Consider the following 25257-nt stretch of genomic DNA (forward strand, 5'->3'; position numbering starts at 1 on the left):
CCCGCTTTTGCGTGGGTTTCCTCCGGGTGCTCCCAGAGTCCAAAGATGTGCAGTTTAGGTGGATTGGCCATGCTAAATTTCCTTTGGTGTCCAAACAAAAGGTTAGGTGGGGTTACAGGGATAGGGGGAGGTGTGGCTTGGGTGGGGTGTTCTTTCCATGGGCCGGTGCAGACTTGATGGGCCGAGTGGCCTCCTTCTGCACTGTAAATTCTATGATTCTATGATTCATGTTCGTCAGCACCAATTTGCTGCACTCATGAAGAATTTTAGCCTTTGTTATAAATCTAGTATATTGCAAATCTCTTCCCGCACCTAGTGGTGCACTAAGGCAGACCTGTGTCCATTTCCATAGCTAGTAATTCCCAGAAGAGCTCGGTAGTCTGTCGTCAGGGCCTTATAGCTGCATGTTTAGAGCAAGCATGCTGACCAGGTGTCTCCCACTCTTACTGCCAGTCATTGGCATGTTTGGAAGGATTTGCAGCCTGGCACGCAATTTGTTTGGTCGTGTTATGAACACACCTTCCTTGGTCATGAAATCCTGGGGTGGGACTTGAACCCAGAACTTCTGGCTCAGAGATAAGGGTGCTACCATTGCACCACCAGACCACCATAAATATAGAATGCTTCTGTATGCACTCATGCAGGTTTGTGATGCACAACAGTGTGCACTAGCAATCAAGCATTCCCAAGTCAACTCTGAAGCTTGTTTGATGTCAACATAAGAACATAAGAACTAGGAGCAGGAGTAGGCCAACTGGCCCCTCGAGCCTGCTCCGCCATTCAATTAGATCATGGCTGATCTTTTGTGGACTCAGCTCCACTTTCCGGCCCGAACACCATAACCCTTAATCCCTTTATTCTTCAAAAAACTATCTATCTTTACCTTAAAAACATGTAATGAAGGAGCCTCAACTGCTTCACTGGGCAAGGAATTCCATAGATTCACAACCCTTTGGGTGAAGAAGTTCCTCCTAAACTCAGTCCTAAATCTACTTCCCCTTATTTTGAGGCTATGCCCCCTAGTTCTGCTGTCACCCGCCAGTGGAAACAACCTGCCCGCATCTATCCTATCTATTCGCTTCATAATTTTAAATGTTTCTATAAGATCCCCCCTCATCCTTCTAAATTCCAACGAGTACAGTCCCAGTCTACTCAACCTCTCCTCATAATCCAACCCCTTCAGCTCTGGGATTAACCTAGTGAATCTCCTCTGCACACCCTCCAGCGCCAGTACGTCCTTTCTCAAGTAAGGAGACCAAAACTGAACACAATACTCCAGGTGTGGCCGCACTAACACCTTATACAATTGCAACATAACCTCCCTAGTCTTAAACTCCATCCCTCTAGCAATGAAGGACAAAATTCCATTTGCCTTCTTAATCACCTGTTGCACTTGTAAACCAACCTTCTGTGACTCATGCACTAGCACACCCAAATCTCTCTGAACAGCGGCATGCTTTAATATTTATCGTTTAAATAATAATCCCGTTTGCTGTTATTCCTACCAAAATGGATAACCTCACATTTGTCAACATTGTATTCCATCTGCCAGACCCGAGCCCATTCACTTAACCTATCCAAATCCCTCTGCAGACTTCCAGTATCCTCTGCACTTTTCGCTTTACCACTCATCTTAGTGTCATCTGCAAACTTGGACACATTGCCCTTGGTCCCCAACTCCAAATCATCAATGTAAATTGTGAACAATTGTGGGCCCAACACGGATCCCTGAGGGACACCACTAGCTACTGATTGCCAACCAGAGAAACACCCATTTCTTTGCTTTCTATTAATTAACCAATCCTCTATCCATGCTACTACTTTACCCTTAATGCCATGCATCTTTATCTTATGCAGCAACCTTTTGTGTGGCACCTAGTCAAAGGCTTTCTGGAAATCCAGATATACCACATCCATCGGCTCCCCGTTATCTACTGCACTGGTAATGTCCTCAAAAAATTCCACTAAATTAGTTAGGCATGACCTGCCTTTAACGAACCCATGCTGCGTCTGCCCAATGGGACAATTTCTATCCAGATGCCTCGCAATTTCTTCCTTGATGATAGATTCCAGCATCTTCCCTATTACCGAAGTTAAACTCACTGGCCTATAATTTCCTGCTTTCTGCCTACCTCCTTTTTTAAACAGTGGCGTCACGTTTGCTAATTTCCAATCCACCGGGACCACCCCAGAGTCTAGTGAATTTCGGTAAATTATCACTAGTGCATCTGCAATTTCCCTAGCCATCTCTTTTAGCACTCTGGGATGCATTCCATCAGGGCCAGGAGACTTGTCTACCTTTAGCCCCATTAGCTTGCCCATCACTCCCTCCTTAGTGATAACAATCCTCTCAAGGTCCTCACCTGTCATAGCCTCATTTCTATCAGTTGCTGGCATGTTATTTGTGTCTTCCACTGTGAAGACCGACCCAAAAAACCTGTTCAGTTCCTCAGCCATTTCCTCATTTCCCATTATTAAAACTCCCTTCTCATCCTCTAAAGGACCAATATTTACCTTAGCCACTCTTTTTTGTCTTATATATTTGTAAAAACTTTTACTGTCTGTTTTTATATTCTGAGCAAGTTTACTCTCATACTCTATCTTACTCTTCTTTATAGCTTTTTTAGTAGCTTTCTGTTGCCCCCTAAAGATTTCCCAGTCCTCTAATCTCCCAGCAATCTTTGTCACTTTATATGCTTTTTCCTTCAATTTGATACTCTCCCTTATTTCCTTAGATATCCACGGTCGATTTTCCCTCTTTCTTCCGTCCTTCCTTTTTGTTGGTATAAACCTTTGCTGAGCACTGTGAAAAATCGTTTGGAAGGTTCTCCACTGTTCCTCAACTGTTCCACCATAAAGTCTTAGCTCCCAGTCTACCTTAGCTAGTTCTTCTCTCATCCCCTTGTAATCTCCTTTGTTTAAACACAAAACACTAGTATTTGATTTTACTTTCTCACCCTCCATCTGTATTTTAAATTCCACCATATTGTGATCGCTCCTTCCGAGAGGATCCCTAACTATGAGATCATGAATCAATCCTGTCTCATTACACAGGACAAGATCTAGGACCGCTTGTTCCCTCGTAGGTTCCATTACATACTGTTCTAGGAAACTATCGCGGATACATTCTATAAACTCCTCCTCACGGTTGCCTTGACCGACCTGGTTAAACCAATCGACATGTAGATTAAAATCCCCCATGATAACTGCTGTACCATTTCTACATGCATCAGTTATTTCTTTGTTTATTGCCTGCCCCACCATCTCGTTACTATTTGGTGGCCGATAGACTACTCCTATCAGTGATTTTTTCGCCTTACTATTCCTGATTTCCACCCAAATGGATTCAACCTTATCCTCGATAGCACCGATGTCATCCCTTACTATTGCCCGGATGTCATCCTTAAATAACAGAGCAACACCACCTCCCTTACCATCCACTCTGTCCTTCCGAATAGTTTGATACCCTCGGATATTTAACTCCAAATATTTAAATCCAAATATGTCAAACATGACATTTCAAAAGCTTTGATGTACAAGTTCAATTTCTGGTGTTCTGAGTACAGTGATCTCTGTAGATGTAAATAAATGAATGGTTAATGTGTAGTCAGCACAGTCAGATGATCACTAGAGGGCAACATTAACAAAGGGTATATAAACAGCCGCAATCTGTTTGCACGCTCTCTTTGGATGTGTTGTAGCTAGAGGACAGTATTATAGCAAGCTCCGAGTGTAAAGTATATATTTCATTGTTAATCTAAAACTATCTAATTTGAACACTAGTATTGAAGAAAAAAACTCACAATTAAATTGATTAGTTACTCAATAAATTATTTGTCATCAACTGGACGACTTTGAGTATTCATCATCTAAGTTAAGTTCAACTCAGCAGAAACAAATGAGTAACAAATATTACTCCTAAGTAATATGACATGGTACTAGGGTATAAGCTTTAAGAAAATAATACTAGTTAGATTAGGTAAGAAAAAAGAAAGATCCAGTACTGACTGTTTGACTGTGGAACACTTCGCAGCAAACCGATCCTCAACAACAAATCGACTCGATGGACCACATTCTAGCTCCACGGCAGCTGAAAACCTTTGTGTACTTAAATTTGAATTGGAAGTTGTTCAATCAACAGTTCTAACTTTATTTAGAAGCGCATGATTTAAATATTGCCTCTGAAGCCAGAAGAATAGCACTGCTACTGTCAATGGTAGGTCAGCAAGCTATAGAGATATATAATTCATTAATATTCTCAGAAGGTGAAGACAACAGCAAATTTGGAGTGACTATCACAAAGTTTGATGACCCCTGCAAGATGCAGACTAATGAAATACTGGAACGTTTCAGGTATCATAAACGGTTATAGAAAAAGGGCAAACCGATCACAGGCTTTGTCACCGACTTAAAACTGCGAGCACAAACATGTAATTTCACTGATTTGCATGATTCATTAATAAGGGATCAAATTGTTTACGGACTTTGTGATGGAAGTTTGAGAGAAGCATTATTGAGACAAAATAACCTAACGTTCAAAATCACGATTAAAAAATGTATTTTGCATGAGCAAAGCAGAAATCAATATTTGGAGTTTTATCACCGGGAAAAGGGTGCGGAAGTCCACCACGGGTTGAGTGTTAAAATGGTGTTACAGGCAGAAAAGAAACACATTCAGAACGGCAGCTATCTTGCGCGTGCACACTCCAGCTCGGGACATGCGCAGTTCGTACAAAGGTGCGGGGCTCAAGAGAAGAAGTCTGCGCATGCACGAACGTACATTGTGCATCAGAGAGACAACGTCATGACGTGCTACCGATGCCGCAACGCCCACTTAAAGGGGAAGTGTCCTGCACAAGGAAAAAGATGTTTAAAATGTTCAAAGCTCAACCACTTTGCATCACAATGCAAGTCAACAACGATTTTTCAGAATCCAACTTTGAAGCAACAACATAACAATGTTCGCAGCATTGATAAGATGGAAAATAAAGAAGTCAAGAAAGATTTTATGGAAGATGAAGATTTTTTTCTCCTTAGAAAACACTTTCTTTGTGGAAATAATAAATACAGAAGATAAACTTCAAGACAAACTTCAATCAACAACAAAGGCTCATCAGCAAATAAATCAAGTTGATTACAACAGTGAATGGACCACAACAGTGCAAGCCAATGATGTACCAATACTTTTCAAACTTGACACTGGTGCTTCAGCAAACTTGATGACTAGCAAAAATATTGCATCAATCCAAGGGGAACACGAGATGATACCTGCTGCATGGAAGTTAAAAGATTATAATGGCAACCAAATAGTTTCCAAAGGTTCATGCCATTTATAAATGGTCATTTAGAAGATCAAGAGAGTACTACGTTTTGAGATTGTGGACGACCAGAAATCTTCGCTGTTAGGTGCTCACGCCTGCAAGGACTTGCGGCTTGTCCAAAGAATCTTCATGAATACGAAAGACACATCTCGACTGGACGATGACATCCAGCAACCACTTAGTGAATACCCTGATGTATTTTGAGGTATGGGTACATTACCATACAATTACAAAATTTTGTTCAAAAACTATGCAAAACCCATCATTCATCCACCAAGAAGAGTACCAGCTCCACTGAGAGAAGGACTCAAAGTAGAGTAAATACGATTACAGTCTCAAGGAATCATCTCAAAAGTCACTCAACTGACTGACTGGATCAGTTCATTGGTCTGTGTCAAAAAGCCTTCAGTATGTGTACGAATCTGTATGGATCCCAAAGATCTAAACAAGAACATCCGTAGGGAACATTATCCTATTCCCAGATCTCATGAATGAGAATGTTAGACTGTTGTTGCGGAAAGGTATCAAGGAATATGGAAACGTGGGTAGATCCGCCATGATCTAATTTCCCTGCAGTGCTGACTTGAAGGAGTAAATGGCCATGCCTGCTTCCTATATAAATAGGGATCTTTTTTGTGCAGCATTTCATTGTGTTGTTGAGATGGAGTGCAGTGCGTCTATTGCACATCAGCAGTTTATTTGGGTGAGATCCAAATGTGCATATTTATTTAAATGAGCTAGTAGGCCCATTTAAATATATGTTCACCAGATTGACCTGGGGCCTGGGATTCACCAGCCACATTTGGGAGACCTAGCCAGGGAGTCATCTAGTACTGGTCTGCACAAACGTTGACCAGCTGCAATGTCACCTCGGGGAGGTGGGTTCTCCTAACTCCTGGTGGTCGAGCACTGGGCAGGGTGGCACCTTGGCACTCCGTCTGGCACCTAGGCACTTTTGCACTGCTAGGATGACTGCCATGCTGACAGGGGCACTGCCAGTGTGCCAGGCTGGCAGTGCCCAGGTGCCAATTTCCTCTGACAGCGGTTGGGCCCAAGGGGGGCCTTGTCATAAGAGGTGGGATGAGGGGAGGCCTCCAGGATGCTGAAAGAGGTACGTTGCGTGAAGTGGGAAGGTCTGGTGGCCGTGGTGGGGTCTGACGGGCTCAAATGATCGATGCTGCCTTTAAAAATAGTGCCCCAAGCTGCAAGTAGTCTTCTGGCTTAAAGTGGCCTCGACAGGGAGTTCCTCACCAAAAGAAAACGGCAAAGTGCCGTTGAAGAGCGGGGTCTTTCTCAGCACTGCAGGCTTTGAGAAACATCCTGTCAAGTTCACCCAAAACCGCACTTTGAAACTTTTCTATTGAAACGGGCCAAAGAAAACCAAATCAAAGAGAAATAGCTATTTTTAAAATGTGATAACAGGATGAACAACGCCTTCAATTATATTGTTCAGGGAACTCAATGATATTGTTCAGGGAAGGATTTTTAGTATCATGCTTTGTTTTTTCAGCATTTGGACACTTGGTTACCACATGACAAACCTTGCCAGTTTTGCACGTGTTTAGACAACAGGCAGATCAACTGCACAAACAGGCCGTGTTCCACTCTGGCAGGTAAAAGACAATTCACATCACCACAAATTTCACTTGGCATTTAATTGAGTTTACTCAATTACGTGGCGTTTTCTGGGCATTAGTTCCTTTCAAATTTTTCTTAAGAAGATTCAACTTTCATGCTTAGATATCCAATGATCTCACCAATTGTTTAAAAAGTGGTTATCTGAAATGCTTTGATAAAAATGGTCAAACAGAAAATACTAAACTGGAAATCACAGTGCCATTAACTTCTGCACCCCAATTTGACACTGTTATGACCTCACAGCCACATTAATGTCACTCTCTTAGTAACCTCACACACTCATTCACCTCAACCCTGCTAACTTAGGTTTCAGTGAACTGGCAGACAGTCCTTACAACTCCATCTGAATGTCTAAAGAATAGAAGCTTGTTTTAATTGTTGATTGGAAATTATGATGTGACCTCTTTTCCTCCCCATTTGCAGTCCCAGTGTGTATGCCGTGTGAAAAACCAGTATTACGGCGGAACTCTGACGAGTGCTGTCCCCAGTACGTGTGTGGTATGTATCACATTTACAGCACTGGGCTGCAATTTTCAAAGTACATTAATGCTTAATGGTATCTGAGCAATAATATACCACTGCAGTTTGTCTTAAATATTACATTAGAAAGAGCTGGTCAATATTTATATAATGAATAGATTATTTTTCTTCCCCACTTACTATAGTAAATTTAGAAAATTGTTTTGTAAAGGTGCTTATTTTTGAGATTATATCAAGCATTGAAGTGTATTAGCAAGATATATTGTCTGTACACAAGTTCTTAGTAATGTACAGTCAAACACGGGTAGTTAGAATGATGGAAGGTATGACATTCGCACTATTTTCTTGGAAAGTTTAGATTCTTCATTAGTGCTATTTTGATGTCGATCCTCATTGCACATGCAAACCTTTGGTCTTTTTTTCATACTATTGCTCTCCATCTTTAGAAGTTTTTTGAACTGTCTGAGATTTCTGTTCCTTCAATTCTGCCCCTTGTGCCTTTTGCATCCTGGTACTTTTGGAGTTAGGTCATTCAGCTTCTTTTGTTCAGAAACCTATCTCGCTAGCTCTCTCTTCTTTAAGATGCTACTTAACACCTACCTTTCTCCAAACTCTTAGGTCACAACATCTGCTTATGTGGCTTGGTGTTAACGTTTGTTTGATAATACTCCATGAACCACTCTGGGATGTGTTGCTATGCTAATTGCGCTGTATCAATGGAGGTAGTTGTCGTAAAGAATCTATACTTTAGCCCTTGGTAACACTGATGTTACATTTTTGGTATAATGACTATAGTCTGCCACACATCTTTGGTTTCTGAACAGCTATGAACTGGCAACCAAACTCTTTGTGAGAAAGAAGAAAAACCATGCGATTATGCAGACCTCCCTAAAGTCTCAACTGAATTTGCAAGTTGCCCATTTTGAATTTAAAATAAATGACCCTCGCTGCAATATGCTGTCCAAGAACTTGGACATACATCCTTGACATATGATCTATTCTGTGAATCTTTGATAGAAAAAGAACCAGAAAAGGGCAGCACGGTAGCATTGTGGATAGCATAATTGCTTCACAGCTCCAGGGTCCCAGGTTCGATTCCGGCTTGGGTCACTGTCTGTGCGGAATCTGCACATCCTCCCCGTGTGTGCGTGGGTTTCCTCCGGGTGCTCCGGTTTCCTCCCACAGTCCAAAGATGTGCAGGTTAGGTGGATTGGCCATGATAAATTGCCCTTAGTGTCCAAAATTGCCCTTAGTGTTAGGTGGGGTTGCTGGGTTATGGGGATAGGGTGGAGGTGTTGACATTGGGTAGGGTGCTCTTTCCACGAGCCAGTGCTGACTTGATGGGCCGAATGGCCTCCTTCTGCACTGTAAATTCTATGTAAAACATTTCTAATGCTGAAGCAGAATCCTGGAAATTTGAAATGAAAACAGAAAATTCAAGAAAACACTCAGGGCGCGATTCTCCGCAAATGCGGAGAGTCGTGAAGGCTGCCGTGAAACTGGCCGTGTTTCACGGCAGCCTCCGCGCCCCCTCCCGGGACCCGATTCTGCTCCCCGGTCGGGGCTAGCAGCGGGGCCCTGTGAACCACGGCATCGCAGGCTTAGCAAACGTTGCTAAACCCGCGCGCCAAGGGTAACTGCGGCTGACGCGCACGATGACGTCAGCCGCGCATGCGCGGATTGGACAGCTCCAACCCGCGCATGCGCGGATGATGTCATCACGCATATGCGTCAAACCCGCGCATGCGCGGGCCGTCATGCCCCTCAGCCGCCCAAGCGGACTGATCCAGCGGGGCGGCGGAGGAACAAAGAGTGCACGGGTTTCGGACCTGCTGCCCGTGATCGGTGCCCACCGATTGCGGGCCCATGCCACCCTTGGCACGGCCGTGGTGCGGCCGTGCCAATCGGTGCCATGGTTCTCCAGAATGGCACTTTGCGGCCGTTTTCACGAACGGTGAGAGCAGGTGTGTTTGAGTTCGTGAAAACGGCCGTAAAGGCCTGGGAACTCGGCCCATCGGATAGGGGAGAATCGCTGTTCGCCGTAAAAAAACGGCGAGCAGCGATTCGTGTCGTGGGGCGGCCGTGGAGGGGGGAGAATAGCGGGAGGTCGGGAAAAATGTCGGGAAGGCCCTCCCGCTATTCTCCGACCCATCGTGGGGGGCGGAGAATCGCGCCCTCAGCTTTTCAAGCAACATTTGTGAGGAAAGTAACAGACTTAACATTTCAGATCAATGGTTTTACATCAAGACTGGAAGATGTCAGAGAGTAACAGCATTTATACATGGCCGAGGGAAAGGGATAATTTACAATTACACAACTGAACACTAATATATGAACCTTTGTTGTACACTTCTAAGTGAAGTACAGCGCAGACAGGAATCTCCGATTTAAATTAGTTACATAATGGTAGGTTGGTGTCTTATTATAAGGATAAAATATTTGGGGGGAACTTTGTTGCCAAAGCTGTTGAGTCATTAGTTCAATGTTTGTTCACAGTGCTTTGGTTTAATTGAAGCTTAGTAGAATAAATTACTGTTCAATACTGATGGATGTTCCCCATTTCTGCAGTTTGTGACTTGCTAAGCTGTGACCGGTCACCTCCTCCAAGGTGTGAAGATGGAAGTTTTCTAAGTCTGAAAAACCCAGGCGAATGCAAGCCAATTTACCAATGCGGTGAGTTTTTGACGAGATGAGTTACTTAACATTTTTCATTCTATATACTATGCTGGGTACCATGTGAAGGAAAATTGGAGACACCTTTGCAAAGTTTCCTTTGGTTTGCTTTGTGATTTCCCAAGATATTTTACACGGATGAAACCTTCACAAATGCTTCATGCATGTTACTCCATGTAGTGACCAGAAGAATTATAAGTTTGTATGTCAGTGCGATGTATTACTTCTGTTATTTTTAACCCTTGTCTTAATTTAGGTTTCCTTGGAGTGTCACTATGCATGGCCTGGATTTTAATACGAGTTCAGATTTCAAGCGTAATGTTTTACACCTTTGCTGCCTTTGTATGTGAAAATGATGGTCAGAGCTAGGACAATGGCATAAGGTTTTTGAATGTGCACTTGTCAGACAGAGCCTCACCCAGCTGAAGTGCAAAATAGAGGGAAAAATGTGGGTAAAAGCCACAACTGCCCAATTTGAATATTGATGGATGAGACTTCAAAGAACATGCATTCATAGCAGATGACTCTTGAGTAGTGCACGGCAGATGTTTGACTGCAGATGTTTATGGCATAGAGGGAACTTTCCAGTTACAACTTTGGTGGTAAGCGTAACCCTCCCCATAATTGTTCTTCCATTATATCAGTGTAAAAAAGTAAGTAAAGTCACCATAATCCCAGATGACCATAAGCTGCTCTCTCCTTTGAGAGGGAAAGCTAATTGGTGGTGCTTTAACCTAAGGGGTGCTTTAACCTAAGGCTCACCACACCTCAGGCAAGAGGAAATGTTGAGAAGGCAGAACATTGATGAATAACCTCATAACTTCAGGGAATTGAACCAGAGCTGTTGGCCTTACCCTGCACCACAAGCCAGCTGTCCAGTAACTTGAGCTAAACTGGCCCCGACTAGTTAACTCTTCTTTGCTGAAAGGGTGAAAACAGGCACTAATTGGCTGCTGTGCTGATAAGACATGTCTGTGGAGATGGATATGAAGGCTGCTCATGCCCATTTCCACTGATGGGATGGAGTGAGGAGGGTAGCTAAGGGATAGAGGCAGATGACACAGTTTCTCAGATATGGACTGGAAATACTGATGGAGAATGTCCAGAGAAAGAGATCTGTCCTGTGCCTGCAATGTGGAAGCAGTCCTCTCTCCTTTTCTTGGCCTTATGTCCTCCTCCCATTTCTCATCCATATCAAGGGGGGCCGCTAGCAGAGATGCCCCTGTCCAATCACTCCCATTTCCTGGTGATCCCTATAAGGTGTCCAGTACTTAACACATTTCCTGGTGAAGTCTTCAGAGACTTTGTGGTATATGTATTGTTCAAATGTTAGTGAAGCCCTGACAAAATGTCCCAGAAAAACATGATGTTTTTCAGGGATTCTCTTCACAGCTCCAGCTGAATATGAAATTAAAACTATCCCTCTAGGCATTGTTGAGATGGGCATCAATGCCTTATTTCCTACCTGTCTGATTATCGCTGTTTGGAGGGACATTAGCTCAAAGCTTAAGTCAACAAAATTCTGTGAAGTCTCCTGAGTGAGCGCTAGCTGGCATTTTAAGCAGCAAGCAACCCTTTAACAAATTTACAGATGGCCAATCTTAGCGCAGGCTTCAACTCCTTTACCAAGATAGGATCTGGCTCTAAAAGCTCAGGACTCCATCTTGGCCACATTGGAGGATCCACAGTACGGCCAAAAATCCTAAAGTGACAAAGGCAGCTAACTCCAAAAACACCTGACAAACCATCCAGCTCAGTCTCTTTGTGAGTTTTAAAGTGTATTTGATGAAAGTTGATAGCGTTCAGCTGGTGATTGCTCCTTGGAATTTTATCAACATGGAAAGTAAGCCAGGGCTGCTGATCAGAATCTGACATTGGAACTCTTTGTTGGAGGGAAGTAAAGCTCAGAGTCTGCTCTCGACCATGTGGAGTTGTAAAAGTTGCTTTTATTTTGGAATAGCTGTGTGCACACAGGAGAGGCATGTTCTGCTGCTAGCTTTAGCTCGCAAAAGCCAGCTCTGAAAATAGTCAGAATTACATGCATATATATTTAAAGTTCCTTCAGATTTACAATTTGACATCGTCAATTTGGTCGGAACAATACAAGGTGATCAGTATGCATATTTCCTGGTTTCTTTAATGGGAAAACGATCAGCTAACACAATGCTTCTTTACAATCTCCTGGATTCTGTTCAACATATTTAACTTCTGGATGGGGTGTTTGTGTTTTCATCCCCTGACTGGGCTGGACAATGAATCCCTTACAGACAGGCTGGAGCTATGACGTGGTTCCTCCTTTCAGCCCATTGAGTCTGCACCCGAACTTGGGTCCAGTGCCCCGCCCTCTCCCCATAACTCCATCTAACCTTTGTACACTAAAGGGCAATTTAGCATGGCCAATCCACATAACCTGCACATCTTTGGACTGTGGGAGGAAACCGGAGTACCCGGAGGAAACCCACGCACACACGGGGAGATTGTACAAACTCTACACCAGGGGTGGGCAAACTACGGCCCGCGGGCCGCATGCGGCCCGCCAAAGGTCTTTATGCGGCCCACCAAGATCAAGTCATAAAAAAAAAAAAATTTTTTTTAAAAATTTTTTTTTATAAGGTTAATGTGGGGGGCTGTTGGGTTACTGGTATAGGGTGGATACGTTGACTTGAGTAGGGTGATCATTTCTCGGCACAACATCGAGGGCCGAAGGGCCTGTTCTGTGCTGTACTGTTCTATGTTCTATATGAGGCGCCCAGAATCATAACCGGGTGAAGCGCCATTTTTGAAAAGTAGAGATAAAGAGGACTAAAGGCAGGATGCCGCCGGGGGAAGCGCTGAAGTATATGCCGCACGCTAATTGGTTACAACCGGGACTATTAATACTATGCGGCCCTTTAAAATTGTGAATTTCTGAATGTGACCCTTGCACGGAAAAGTTTGCCCACCCCTGCTCTACACACCGTCAGGGTGGGAATCCAATCCAGTCCTTGGCCCTGTGAGACAGCTGTATGAACCTCTGTGATGGTAGATTGGATAATTCGTAGAAATGATGAACACAGCTAATTCACTATTGCTTCTGCCCAAGTAAAGGTTTATTATATCAATTGGTAACAAAAAAAAAACCTGTCAAATTTAGTTCTGCACCAATATAATGCTGTGGGAAAACTCTCAGCTAAAAGTTCTATCTGTATTGTTTGAATGTCTCCAAGGTGGAATCAAGAAATCTGCATTCTGAAGGGATTGAAATAGCAGTTTATAAAGACTAATTCAAGTGTTCTACTGCTTTCAGACTGCGATAGGAGCCAATGTGGAACCAAGTCTTTAACTTGCCCGTCTCACCGATCACTGTCTGTTGTAAAGACGCAGTGTTGTGACAAATATGAATGTGTTTGCAGTTGCAGCAATGAATTAGTAAGCTGCCCTACTGGATATTCAGTAAAGTCAATAATAAATGACTGCAACTGCACCACATCCCGTTGTGAACCTAATGAGGTAACTGGAATTATGTATGTTACTGTCTTGACTAAGGGTAACAACTGCTTTCTAACCACCCTGTCCATACCCCTCACAATCGTATACACCTCAATCAGGCCCCTTTTCAGCCTCCTCTGCACCAATGAAAGCAACCCAAGCTTACCCAACCTTTCTTAATAGCTAAAATGCTCCATCCCAGACAACATCCCAGTGAATCTCCTCTGCACCCTCTCTAGTGCAATCAGATCCTTCCTGTAGTGTGATGACTAGAACTGAACACAATACCCCAGCTGTGGCCTAACCAAAGTCCTCTACAGCTCCAACATAACCTCCCTGCTCTTATCATCTGCCACGACGAATAAAGGTAAGTGCCTCGTATGCCTTCTTAACTACCCTGTTAACCTGTCCTTCCGCCTTTAGGGCTCTGTGCACAAGTACTCCCAAGATCCCCCTCTTCCTCTGAGCTTCCTAGTGTCCTACCATTCATTGAGTACTCCCTTGTCACGTTACTCCTTCAAAATTGCAACACCTCACACTTTTCAGGGTTAAATTCCATCTGCCACTGATCTCCCATCTGACCAATCTATCTTTGTCCTCCTGTAACCTTCGACCTTCTTCTTCACTGTCAACCCCCCCCCCCCCCCCCCCCCCCCCGCCACATTTCATTTTCTTCTGTATTGTTTATAATCTAGGCTGATGTTTCAGTTGCAGATGAAATGTTGGTTCAAATCAAGTGTGCTTGTGGGTGTGTTACTGTGAGGAAAATTACAGGATCAACATCATGTATGCTATATTAACAATGTTTTGTGTGCATGACATTTGATAATTTCCATGGACAGGTTTGCATTCACAAAGGTGTTGTCTATTTAACTGGAACGACCTGGGAATCATCTTGCCAGCAATGTACTTGCACTGATAGAAAAGACAGAATTACAGGGCTTAATGAGGTGCAGTGTTCGACTAAATCCTGCAACAAAGATTGTTCAACTGTAAGTAAAATATATTAGATCGTTTCTATTACAACTATGTTCAAAATGGCTATCCATGTTTCATGGAATGTGCAAGGTATTTGGGGTTTTCAATAGGATAATGCTGAACGGAAGCAAATGCAAATCTATCAATATTGGGCAAGCTTTAGGACTGAGAATTACGACGGGCATGTATGGCACAGGCTGAAATGCCAGTCCACTATATCTAAACAAGTGTGACCTCGGAAAGTAATCCACTGATTGTGAAGCACACTGGGACATCCTGAGGATGTGATGAGGCACCATGTTCTTCATGTGAGGTTAGTTTCCTTGGAAAGGCATGTAGAGCATGTGACAGAGTTACCTGCAATAGCTTCCCTCCTTGCCACCTCACTGTTATCTCGTGGGTCCCACCAAGATTTATCCTTTCTCCTTTTAGAATCATAGAATCTCTACAGTACAGAAGGAGGCCATTCAGCCCATCGAGTCCACACCGATCTTCTGAAAAAGCACCCTACATAAGCTCACTCCTCCGCCCTATTCCTGTAAGCCCATACCCCACTTAATCTTTGGGCAATTAGGAAACCTTTGGACACTAAGGGGCAATTTAGCATGGCCAATCCACCTAACCTGCACATCTTTGGACTGTGGAAGGAAACTAGAGATCCCGGGGAAACCCATGCAGACTCGGAGAGAATGTACAAACTCCACACAGACAGTCACCCAAAGTTGGAATTGAACCCTGGTCCCTGGCAATGTGAGGTAGCAGTGCTAACCACTGTGCCACCATGCTGCCCTATTTTATTTCTCATCCACATTTTCCAAAGCACAAGGTTCCACATGCCTTTCACTTGTCAGACTCCCTGGCCTGGATTCACCGTTTTTGTAGCTAAGTGCTGACGCCAGCATGGGAACTGTGGTATTTTACACTGTTAAAATCGGCGCCGAACCCTCACCGATCCTGCGACTGGTAAGAGGCTAGCAGCCATGCCGGGTAAAACTCCTGGCTCCCACAACAAAAAAGGCTTGAGAGTAGCTGGGTCCGTGGGTGTGCATGTACGCGGCGACGACCTGCAGCGGTCGTGCAGTAATACATGGCACCGGCCATGCACGGACTCGGCCTGCCAAGTACTGGACCCCTAGCCACCCCCACCAGTCCTCCCAGCCCTCGTGAAAGCCCCCCCCCCCCCCTCCCCGGGGCAGAAGCACGGCTCCTGGCCAACTTGCCGATGCTGGCCACATCGGGTTCCCAATCGCTGAGACCACACGTCCCCCGTGCAGTTGGTAACTCAGCCCATTGGGGGAGGAGTATCAGGGGAGGGCCTTCAGATGACGCGCCAACGCCGTTACAACGGCGCGCAGCAGGCGAAGCGGTGACGCCATTTCGGAGGGAGCGAAGGATAGAAAACCGACGCAGCCCCTGAATTGGGCATCGGAAGGGATTCTCAGCCCGATTGCTGATGACGATATAGACGTCGGGCACCAATGAATCCCACCCCTTGTCTGATAACTACTATTGGATGAGCAGAAATTCTATCTGGTAAATATTGGGAAGACCAAAGCCATTATTGTCTTTGATCTCCACCACAAGCTCAGTTCTCCAGCCTTTGGCTCCATCCCCCTCTCTTGCCACAGTCTCAGGCTGAACTGGACTGGCCACAAGCTGGTTCAAAATCCTGGATCAAAATCCTGGATCTCCCCTCCGAATAGCTCTTGGCGTGAACCTAAACCAGATGGACTGCAACGGTTCAAGGTGATGGCTCACCACCATTCTTGAGGGCAATTTTAGCATAGGTCTAAATCGCTGGCTTTGAAAGCAGACCCAAGCAGTCCAGCAGCATGGTTCAATTCCCGTATCAGCCTCCCCGAACAGGCACCAGAATGTGGCGACTAGGGGCTTTTCACAGTAACTTCATCTGAAGCCTACTTGTGACAATAAGCGATTTTCATTTCATTTTCATTTCCTTTCAATTCGGGATGGGCAATAAATGCTGCCCTTGTCTACAGTGCCAACATACCATTAAAAAAATAAAACAAGGAAGTCCTATCACCACAAGAAAATGGTTTTGATTGAAGAAGCTTATTCCACACGTTGAACAGGGGCCATGTTCGTCCAATCAGCCTGGGGTTATTGGAATATCAGTATCAGAGTTAATCATGTTATAACTCACCATGAGACTTTTGGCAGTTAGCAATATGCCAACATCAAGTAGCAAATAGGAAGTAGAAAGTGAAAAGTTCCCTGCAGCTTTCATTTGCCAATCTTGAACATGGCTTCAAATCTTGCCCCCTTTCTACTCATCTGGAAGATGAATCAAATAGACACATTAAGTTTTCCGCATTTAGGTTGCCATCCAAAAGGAAATGTTGTATTTGAGTTAATCCAATTGTCTTTGCTGTACTTGTTACAAACATGAGCTGGAGTTTGGAATTATGTCATTAAAAGTACCTTATCTTCTTAAGGGACACACCTACAGAGAAGTGGAAGGTGCATGCTGTGGAAAATGCAGCCATACAGTCTGTGAAGTAGATGTCTTCAGTAGGGGCGATAGAAATCCAGAAAAAGTTGTGCATCGAGTGAGTACATACACTCCTTTCAGTTAAAAAAAATGCAGTTCAAAAAAAACTATTCACCTTGAAGTTTTGTGTGAGAGTTTTCTTAAGTTATATTTTTAGATATAAATCCTTCAAACCTGAAATAAAATAAGTAGGAGGGAATGCTGGAAATATAAGTCAAGTCATCTAAAATTGGGAAAAGAAAATATATTTCGAGCACATTGACACTCCAGCAGCTCGAGGGCCTACTATTGCAGTTGAGAGCGTGGCTACCTCAAGCTGGAGGTTTACTCCCTCTCCCTCACCTGCAACAGCAGGCTTGTAACTCTTTCCATGCCCGAAGGCTTCCAGTTGGCCCTCCAGCTTCAAGAGCATGTCTGCTCTTCTTGTTTGGGCAGCGGGCAGCCTTCTGGCCACTAATTGGCCAATTAAGGCAAAATCACTGTTGGGTGGCTATTCCCGATACAGTGCGAGGTCAGGACCCGCATTTGACCCTGACTTCAGTGCCACGGCCAAAACCGCAAACTCGGGCTGGATTCACCGAAAACCGGCGCAATAGCCGGGACCCGGTGCCAAAAACGGCGCAGATCACTCTGGCGTCGGCACCCCCCCAACATCGCGATGTCTCCGGGCCCGAATGGGCTAGCAGCGGCGTGATGCCATTCGCGACGGCGTCACCCGCCATGGACACGCCGCGTCACTGACTCCATACGGCGTAATCAACGTTGCGCGGCGTCACGGCACAAAAGACGCGCCCCCCTCCCCCCCGGAAGACCCGCTAAGGTGGACGTGCGCCGCGCAGCCCCGAGGTTCCAGGAGCGCCTACGCAGTACAGGAGAGGAGCGAGGCCCTGTACCCTGGAGATGGCCGCAGGGTCGCCTCACGCCTCAGTCGGCGCCTGTGGAGGGAGGTGGCAGAGGCCGTCAGCACTGTGGCTGGGACACCGAGGACAGGCACCCAGTGCCACAAGAAGGTGAACGACCTCGTCAGGGCAGCCAGGGTGAATACCCCCCCCCCGATGTGCGGCACACCCCCAGGTGCAACCAACCCTAACGCTAACCCAACCCTAACCCTAATGTGCTGCGCACCTCTGCCAATATATGCACAACTGCTGGCAGGCATTCATATACCTGTCTAACACTCTTGCCCTTTACCCCTGCCACCCACCCGCCCGACCCTCACAGGAGAAGTGCGCACACAACAACAGGGAGTGTGAGAGGACTGGAGGGGGCCCAGCTTATGAGAGACCACTCACCGTTCATGAGGAAAGGACCCTGGAACTGGCAGGCGGACCTGAGGACCAGGAGGTTGCCGATGCAGAGGTCGGGGGCCCGCCAGCAAGTGAGCCACCCATGGCCCTCCCCCATATCCCCCCTCCCAATATGACCCCCTCCCCCATATCCCCCATGTCCCCCCGATCACCGCCCGCGTGTCTAACCATGCATGCTGTATTGTGTATTGCCGGACCAAATGCCGAGGCACCCGTCCCCACAGATGCCGACCGCCCGCAGGACGCCCCAGGGTGGCCATGAGAGAGGGAGAGACCCAGAGCAACAGTGGGATGATGCCCCCATCTCATGCGGGTGCGGCGACGCAGGTGTGTGACGCCCAGCGACGAGGGGAGCAGCCACAGGCCCCCGTCGCAGCCGAGCCAGGACGCCCCTATCCAGGACATCCCTATCCAGGACATCCCTACCCAGGATAGCCCTACCTAGGACACCCCTACCCAGGACACCCCTACCCAGGACACCCCTACCCAGGACACCCCTACCCAGGACAGCCCTACCCAGGACACCAACACACATGACACCGAAATACAGGACACTGACACACAGTGGACGGGTGGAGACGAGGCGCCACCCCAGAGTACCATGGACTCTGAGTCGGACGATGCTCACGACACAATGCCACTGCTATTTCCAACACCCTCCACCATCGCAGAGACACTCACCTCGGTTGGGCACTTTAGTGATTAGGCGTCACTGGTGCGCACAACACAGCCGTACCGGTACAGCAGGTGGAGGTAGGAGCAGCAGAGGGGCCGGGCGGTCGGAGGGCATCCTGGCGCAAGCGAACATCTGCCACCCAGATGGGTCCCGGGTTCCTGGAGTTACCACATCCACCCATAGACCCGATGCAGCCACCAAACCTGGGACGAAGGACGAGGATGATGGCTGGCTTGCAGCGGCTGCAGACACAGGTGGAGGAGTCCACCCGCGTCCAGGAGCTGGGAGTGGTGCCGGTCATGCATGCCACCCAGGCCGAAACCGCACGGGTGACGTCCGCGGTGGAGGCAATAGGTGAGACAGTGTCAGACGTGGGGAGCAGGATGTGAGGCCTGGGGCGTTCCGTGTAGGCGGCGTGTGTGGCCCAGGACATGACTTCCCTCTCACAGGAAGCCATGAGCCAGAGCCAGCGGCAGATGGTAGAGGTGCTCAACGCCGTGGCCCAGTCTCAGCAGGCCATGGCACAGTCTCTGCAGGCAATGGCCCAGTCTCAGCAGGCCATCGCTGAGGGCATCAGCGCCATTGCCCATGTGCTAGCCAGCATCGCACGGTCACAGACAGGGATGGGCAACTCCCTGAGCTCAATGGCTGCAAAACCACAGACCCTTGTCGATACCAGCACGGGCTTCCAGGACTGGCAGCGCCAGGTGTCAGAGGGGCATTGGATGGCCGGTCCAATCGCACCCCCAAGGGAGGGGGTGGTGCTGGAGCCCGTCCCGAAACACTGCAGCACCTCGGACTCCCCAACCCCACCCCTCCGTCCCAGATGCATCTGGTTGGCAATGGGCAGGACAGGCTGGCAGCTCGCCATCCCAGTTGCCCGAGCCTCAGCCTGGCCCATCTAGGCCGGGCCGCCTCAGGAAACGGCCGCCAAAGGGATCCCGAGTCAGAGGGCAGGAATCACAGGGGTCCACCTCCAGTTCTGCTGTATCGTCTGGTGAACCACCTAGGCGTAGTCAAAGGGCCCGTAAGGCCAAACAATTAGACACTGAGTAAGTTGGCACGGGTGCAGGGCACAGATGAGTTTTAGGGGCTAGGGCACGTGTATGGACTTTGTTATTAAAATCACTTTCACACCTACAGAAGTTGCCTTTGTGCTCTGTCCGAAGCGTGCGGGGGTGTCATGTACATTGAGAGCCAGTGTGTCTGTGAGGGGTGGTCTTACGTCGGCCCCAGGTGAGTGTGCCCCCCCCTCCCTCTGGGTCGCCCTCTCCATCCCCCCAGGCAGAGGACGGGACCGTGCGCTGCAGTGTCACGGCCGCATGCAGGGATGGTCCGGGTGGATGGTGGAACTGTGGCCATGGGTCAGACATTGTCCAACGATGTGGAGCCAGGAGCTCATCGCAGAGCGGGTCGTCCTCCATGGCCTGCAATAGACACGCTTCCAACGGCGACCGTGTGAGCCCGGCCCTTCATGCCGCAGGTGGATCTGCAATGGAGGGGTGGTGTGCATGCGGGTGGGGTGGGTGTGGTTGGTGGGTGGGGTGGGGTGAGGGTGTTGGTGCTGGGTGGGTGAGGAGGGGGTGAGGGTGTGGTTGGTGGGTGGGTGGGGGGGGTGAGAGTGTTGGTGCTGGGTGGGTGAGGGGGATAAGGGTGTTGGTGCTGGGTGGGTGAGGGTGTGGTTGGTGGGTGGGTGAGGGGGATGAGGGTGTTGGTGCTGGGTGGGTGAGGGTGTGGTTGGTGGGTGGGTGAGGTTGTTGGTGCTGGGTGGGTGAGGTGGGTGAGGGGGGTTGAGGGTGTTGGTGCTGGGTGGGTGGAGGGGGGTGAGGGTGGTCGGATGTTGCCATGGTGTGCGGTATGTGGCCATACTCGCCGATTCCCACGCCCCCTAGTCAGTGAACCGGGCGGCTATCAGCCTGTCCCATGCCCGCTGGCCCAGCCGGTAATGGTGGGCAGCCACCTGCCCATGTCCAGCCCGTCTGCCCTGACCATTGCCCCCATCTCCCTCACCTGGGGAGGTCTGCGCCTCTTCCTGCTGCTCATCCACTTACCCCTCCTTTGCCTTTGGCACATCGCCCCTCTGCTGGGCGATGTTGTGCAGGACGCAGCAAACCACAACGATGTGGCCAACCCTATCTGGCAGGTACTGGAGGGCCCCTCCAGAGAGGTCGAGGCACCTGAAGCTCATTTTGAGCCAAAGCCCCTCTCTATCACACCCCTTGTCGCTGCATGGGTATCATTGCAGCTGTTCTCCTCGTCACTCTGTGGCCTCCGTATAGCTGTCATCAGCCACGGCCGCAACGGGTAACCCCTGTTGCCCAGCAACCAGCCCCTCAGCCGGGGGTGGCGTCCCTCGAGCATGCCGGGGATGTAAGACGGCGACAACACGTATGGGTCATGAACACTTCCCGGGTACTGGGCGCAGACGTGCAGGATAATCATGCAGTGGTCGCAGACCACCTGAATGTTCATAGAATAGAACCCCTTCCTATTGGTGAACACGGCCCTGTTATCTGCAGGTGGCCGCACGGCGACGTGCATCCCATTGATTGCGCCCGGACCATGGGAAAACCGGCCACGGCAGAGAAGCCCAGGGCCCGGGCATCCTGGCTCGCCCGGTCCACATGGAACCAGATGTAGCGGTCCGCAATGGCATAAAGGGCGCCTGTCACTGCCCGGATACACCAGTGCACCGATGTGTGAGAGATGCCGGACATGTCCCCACTCGGCTCCTGGAATGACGTTGTGGCATTAAAGTTCAGGGCCACCGTAACTTTGACGGACGGGGGGGGAAGAGGGTGTCCTCCCCCAGTGCCACGCGGTGCCACGTGTGCCAGCAGGTGGCAGATGTGTACCACGGTTTCCCGGCTCATCCGGAGTCTCCTCCTGCATTCCCGGTCCATGAGGTCCTGGTACGACGAACGGGGCCAGTACACACGGGGCCTCCTCCGGCGTATCCATTACCGTGGCGCCACAACATCCTCCTCCCTCTCCTCGTGCTCCTCCTCCTCTTCGTGCTCCCCCTGCTCCTCCTCGTCCTGTCGGGCGGGTGGCCCTCCAGCCTGGGTGGCTGCCACCTGCCCCTCTGCGGCAGCCTGCGCCTCCTCTCTGCCACGCTCCTCCTCCTCCTCCTCCAGGGCAACATGTAGAATAGCGGCTGCCGCCACGGCGGCCAACATCACTGGCTGAGCAGAAAACATGACGACCAGCGGGGCGGGTGGGGGAAAGGGCAAACATGTCATCATTGCACGTAACCCCCCCCCCCCCCCCCCCCCCCTGTCCGCGCAGCCAGGTGCCATGGGCTGCATGGGCGCGACTGTTGGAGGATGGCACCTGGCCAGGTGGACGACCTCCCTTACCCTCGCCCCCCCTCCCCGGCACTCTGCCCAATCCCCCCCCCCTCCCCGGCACTCTACCCCCTCACCGGCACTCTCTCAACCCCCCCCCCCCCTCCCTGGCACCGTCGGCCCCCCCTCCGGGATTGTCCCCCTCCCTCCCCGGCACTGCCCCCCCCTCCCCGGCACTCGCTCTCACCCACCTCCCTCCCCGGCACTCGCTCTCACTCCCCTCCCTCCCCGGCACTCGCTCTCTGCCCCCCCCCCCCCGGCACTGTCGGCTCCCCCTCCCCGGCATTGTCCCCCCCCCCCCCTCCTCAGCACTGCCCCTCCTCAGCACTGCCCCTCCTCCCCGGCACTCGCTCTCACCCCCCTCCCTTCCCGGCATTCGCTCTCACCCCCCCCCTCCCCCCCATCCCCCCCATCTCCGGCACTCACTCTCACCCGCCCTTCCCTCGTTCTCTCCTCCCCTCCCCGGCACTGTCCCCCCCCGGCACTGCCCCTCCCCCTCCCCAGCACTTGCTCTCACCCCCCCCTCCCCCCCTCCCCGGCACTCGCTCTCTTCCCCCCCTTCCCCGGCACTCGATCTCTCTCGCTCTCTTCGGGAGATGGTGGGGGCGGGATTCACGCCGGCTCCCAGCGACTCTCTGACCCGGCGGGTGGTCGGAGAATCCAGCCCCTCATTCCCCATGTGTCAATGTGAATTCTTGAAAAGAGAAAACCAGTCAGCTGTGTTTAAACCGCCTCAGATTTGTGGGCTTCAAGCCATACATAGTTTTCTCTTTGATATTGGCTGTGATGAACAACTTCCATGCAAACACTGAAGTACTCTAACCATAATATTAACAATAATCAAGCTTTGAATGACAGGTCCTGGTCCACTTCAAACAGAATTAAGTGCTTTTCGATCACTTCTTTTCATGCTTGAGCAATTTTGAAATGGTCAGCTAGAAATTGACAGCACTTCATTATTTTTGAAGTGGTCGAGGATCTGTCAATCAAAGCTTTATTTAGTGGGTGGAGGTAGTTTCCTTTATTTAGGGGTCTCTGTGGGGGTGGGGTGGTGAGGGATGGTCTGGTTGGGGTTGTGTGGGTAGGTCTTGAATTGTGGGCGGGCAGGGGGGTAGGGTGGGCCTCGAATGGACCTTGGGTGCAGTTCCCTGAAAGAGTTACCCCCCTTTGCCCATCACGAGATCCAAAACATCCGTGTCATGCTTGTCAATAGCAGTAATGATTCTCACCCACATGATTTGTGGCCCAGAGGACCGAAGAATGACGCGGGTCCGTAGAGTACGGTGCCTGACCCGCTAAGTGGATGAAAATTGATCTTAAATGACCCACTTGCATCATCCTGCTGTCGTAGGGAGTGAGGGCACCGATCCCGTTTTCTTCACTACCTTGGGATTCTCCGCCTCACCGGGAGCTCTGCTACTCTGCTCTGCTAATTTAGTTATGCCAAAAGTAAAGATTTTATTCTGCAAAAATTATAACGCTAAGAAATGTTAATCCCGATTGAACAAGGATTCACTTTATTCTTACTTCTTACAGTGAGAATAGTGGATAATTTGATGAAGTTCCCGAAAAATTTCCATTCCAGTTCTCTTCCCACACCTAGTGGTGCACTAAGGCAGACTCTCATTTGTTTCCATAGCTAGGAATTCCTGAACAATTCTCGAGTTTGTCTCCCGAGGCGTATAGCTCGAGAGGCACAGCACATCAAGCTTGGCTGACCAGGAGAGTCTCCCAGTCTTAGCGCCAGCCACTGGCGTGTTTGAAAGGATTTTACAAGTTGGTATTTAACCTTCTTGATGCATTATAAATGCACCTCCCTTGGCCATCAGAACTTCTGGCTCAGAGGAAGGGATGTTACCCACTGCGCCATAAGACCCCCTATTATGACAAATTTGTGATTGCTAAATGATTCCATCTTTGAAGACTGCAACAGCACACCCTGTGGAGGAACAGGGTATCGCTGACAATAACTTCCAGAATCCTGTGCTTAGTCGCACAGCTGCTGGAGGTTTCTGTCAATTTTACACTGTAATAATAGCGAGAATTGACAACCTCCTTGTTACCACAGTTGCAAGTACTGCAAACAAAGTCAAATGGTAATGCAAATGAGGCCACTACCAAGGCCGGGATCCTCCAATCTGAGTTTGCCTTGCCACGCTGCCGACGAGAACGGAGAATTTGGCGCTCAGCCAAAACGCCATTCACTGCAGCGGGACTGGAGAATCCTGTAGGCGTGAACGGACGGAGAATTCCAGCCACTGTGAAGCAGAGGCTATACATGATAAAACTAGCAATACTGCAGAAGTTGCTTCAAAACAACAGACTTTTGAGTGTCCATTTCAATACATTTTCAATATCGACAATGATAAAATGGCTCAGCCTTTTTACCCTAAAGGATAGCCTCCAAACAATACAGCATTTATTCTAGCCGAGTGTCAGCCCATATTGCGAACATGGATTCAAGACTTCGGGCGCGATTCTCCGCAAATGCGGCGAGTCGTAAAGGCTGCCATGAAACTGGCCGTGTTTCACGACAGCCTCCGCGCCCCCTCCCGGGACCCGATTCTCCCCCCCCCCCCCGGGCGGGGCTAGCAGCGGGGCCCCGTGAAGCATGGCATCGCGGCCTTAGCGACCGTCGCTAAGTCCGCGCGCCAAGTGTCACGACGGCTGACGCGCACGGTGACGTCATCCGCGCATGCGTGGGTTGGAGCCGTCCAACCCACGCATGCGCGGATGACATCATCACGCAGACCCGTCAAACCCGCGCATGCGCGAGCCGTCATGCCCTGTGGACTGATCCTGCGGGGCGGCGGAAGAACAAATAGTGCGTGGGTATCGGATCCGCTGCCCGCGATCG

At 48.9% G+C, this 25257-nt stretch overlaps 1 protein-coding gene and 1 long non-coding RNA gene across 3 annotated transcripts in view; one reads left to right on the forward strand and one right to left on the reverse strand.

Moving 5' to 3' along the window:
• Positions 1–25257, forward strand: part of vwf (von Willebrand factor) — a 137624-nt gene that overhangs the window by 89409 nt on the left and 22958 nt on the right. For both annotated transcript variants that reach the window (XM_038811190.1, XM_038811191.1), the window contains exons 39-44: positions 6832–6934; positions 7383–7457; positions 10008–10112; positions 13399–13601; positions 14423–14572; positions 17015–17128. In XM_038811190.1, coding sequence (XP_038667118.1) covers positions 6832–6934; positions 7383–7457; positions 10008–10112; positions 13399–13601; positions 14423–14572; positions 17015–17128 — 750 coding nt within the window. The remainder of the gene's footprint in view (positions 1–6831; positions 6935–7382; positions 7458–10007; positions 10113–13398; positions 13602–14422; positions 14573–17014; positions 17129–25257) is intronic.
• Positions 1–25257, reverse strand: part of LOC119973324 — a 64511-nt gene that overhangs the window by 20390 nt on the left and 18864 nt on the right. The gene's annotated exons all lie outside the window — the stretch shown is intronic.

The sequence above is a fragment of the Scyliorhinus canicula genome, chromosome 11 (genome assembly GCF_902713615.1).
Source record: "Scyliorhinus canicula chromosome 11, sScyCan1.1, whole genome shotgun sequence".
Taxonomy (NCBI): Eukaryota; Metazoa; Chordata; class Chondrichthyes; order Carcharhiniformes; family Scyliorhinidae; genus Scyliorhinus; species Scyliorhinus canicula.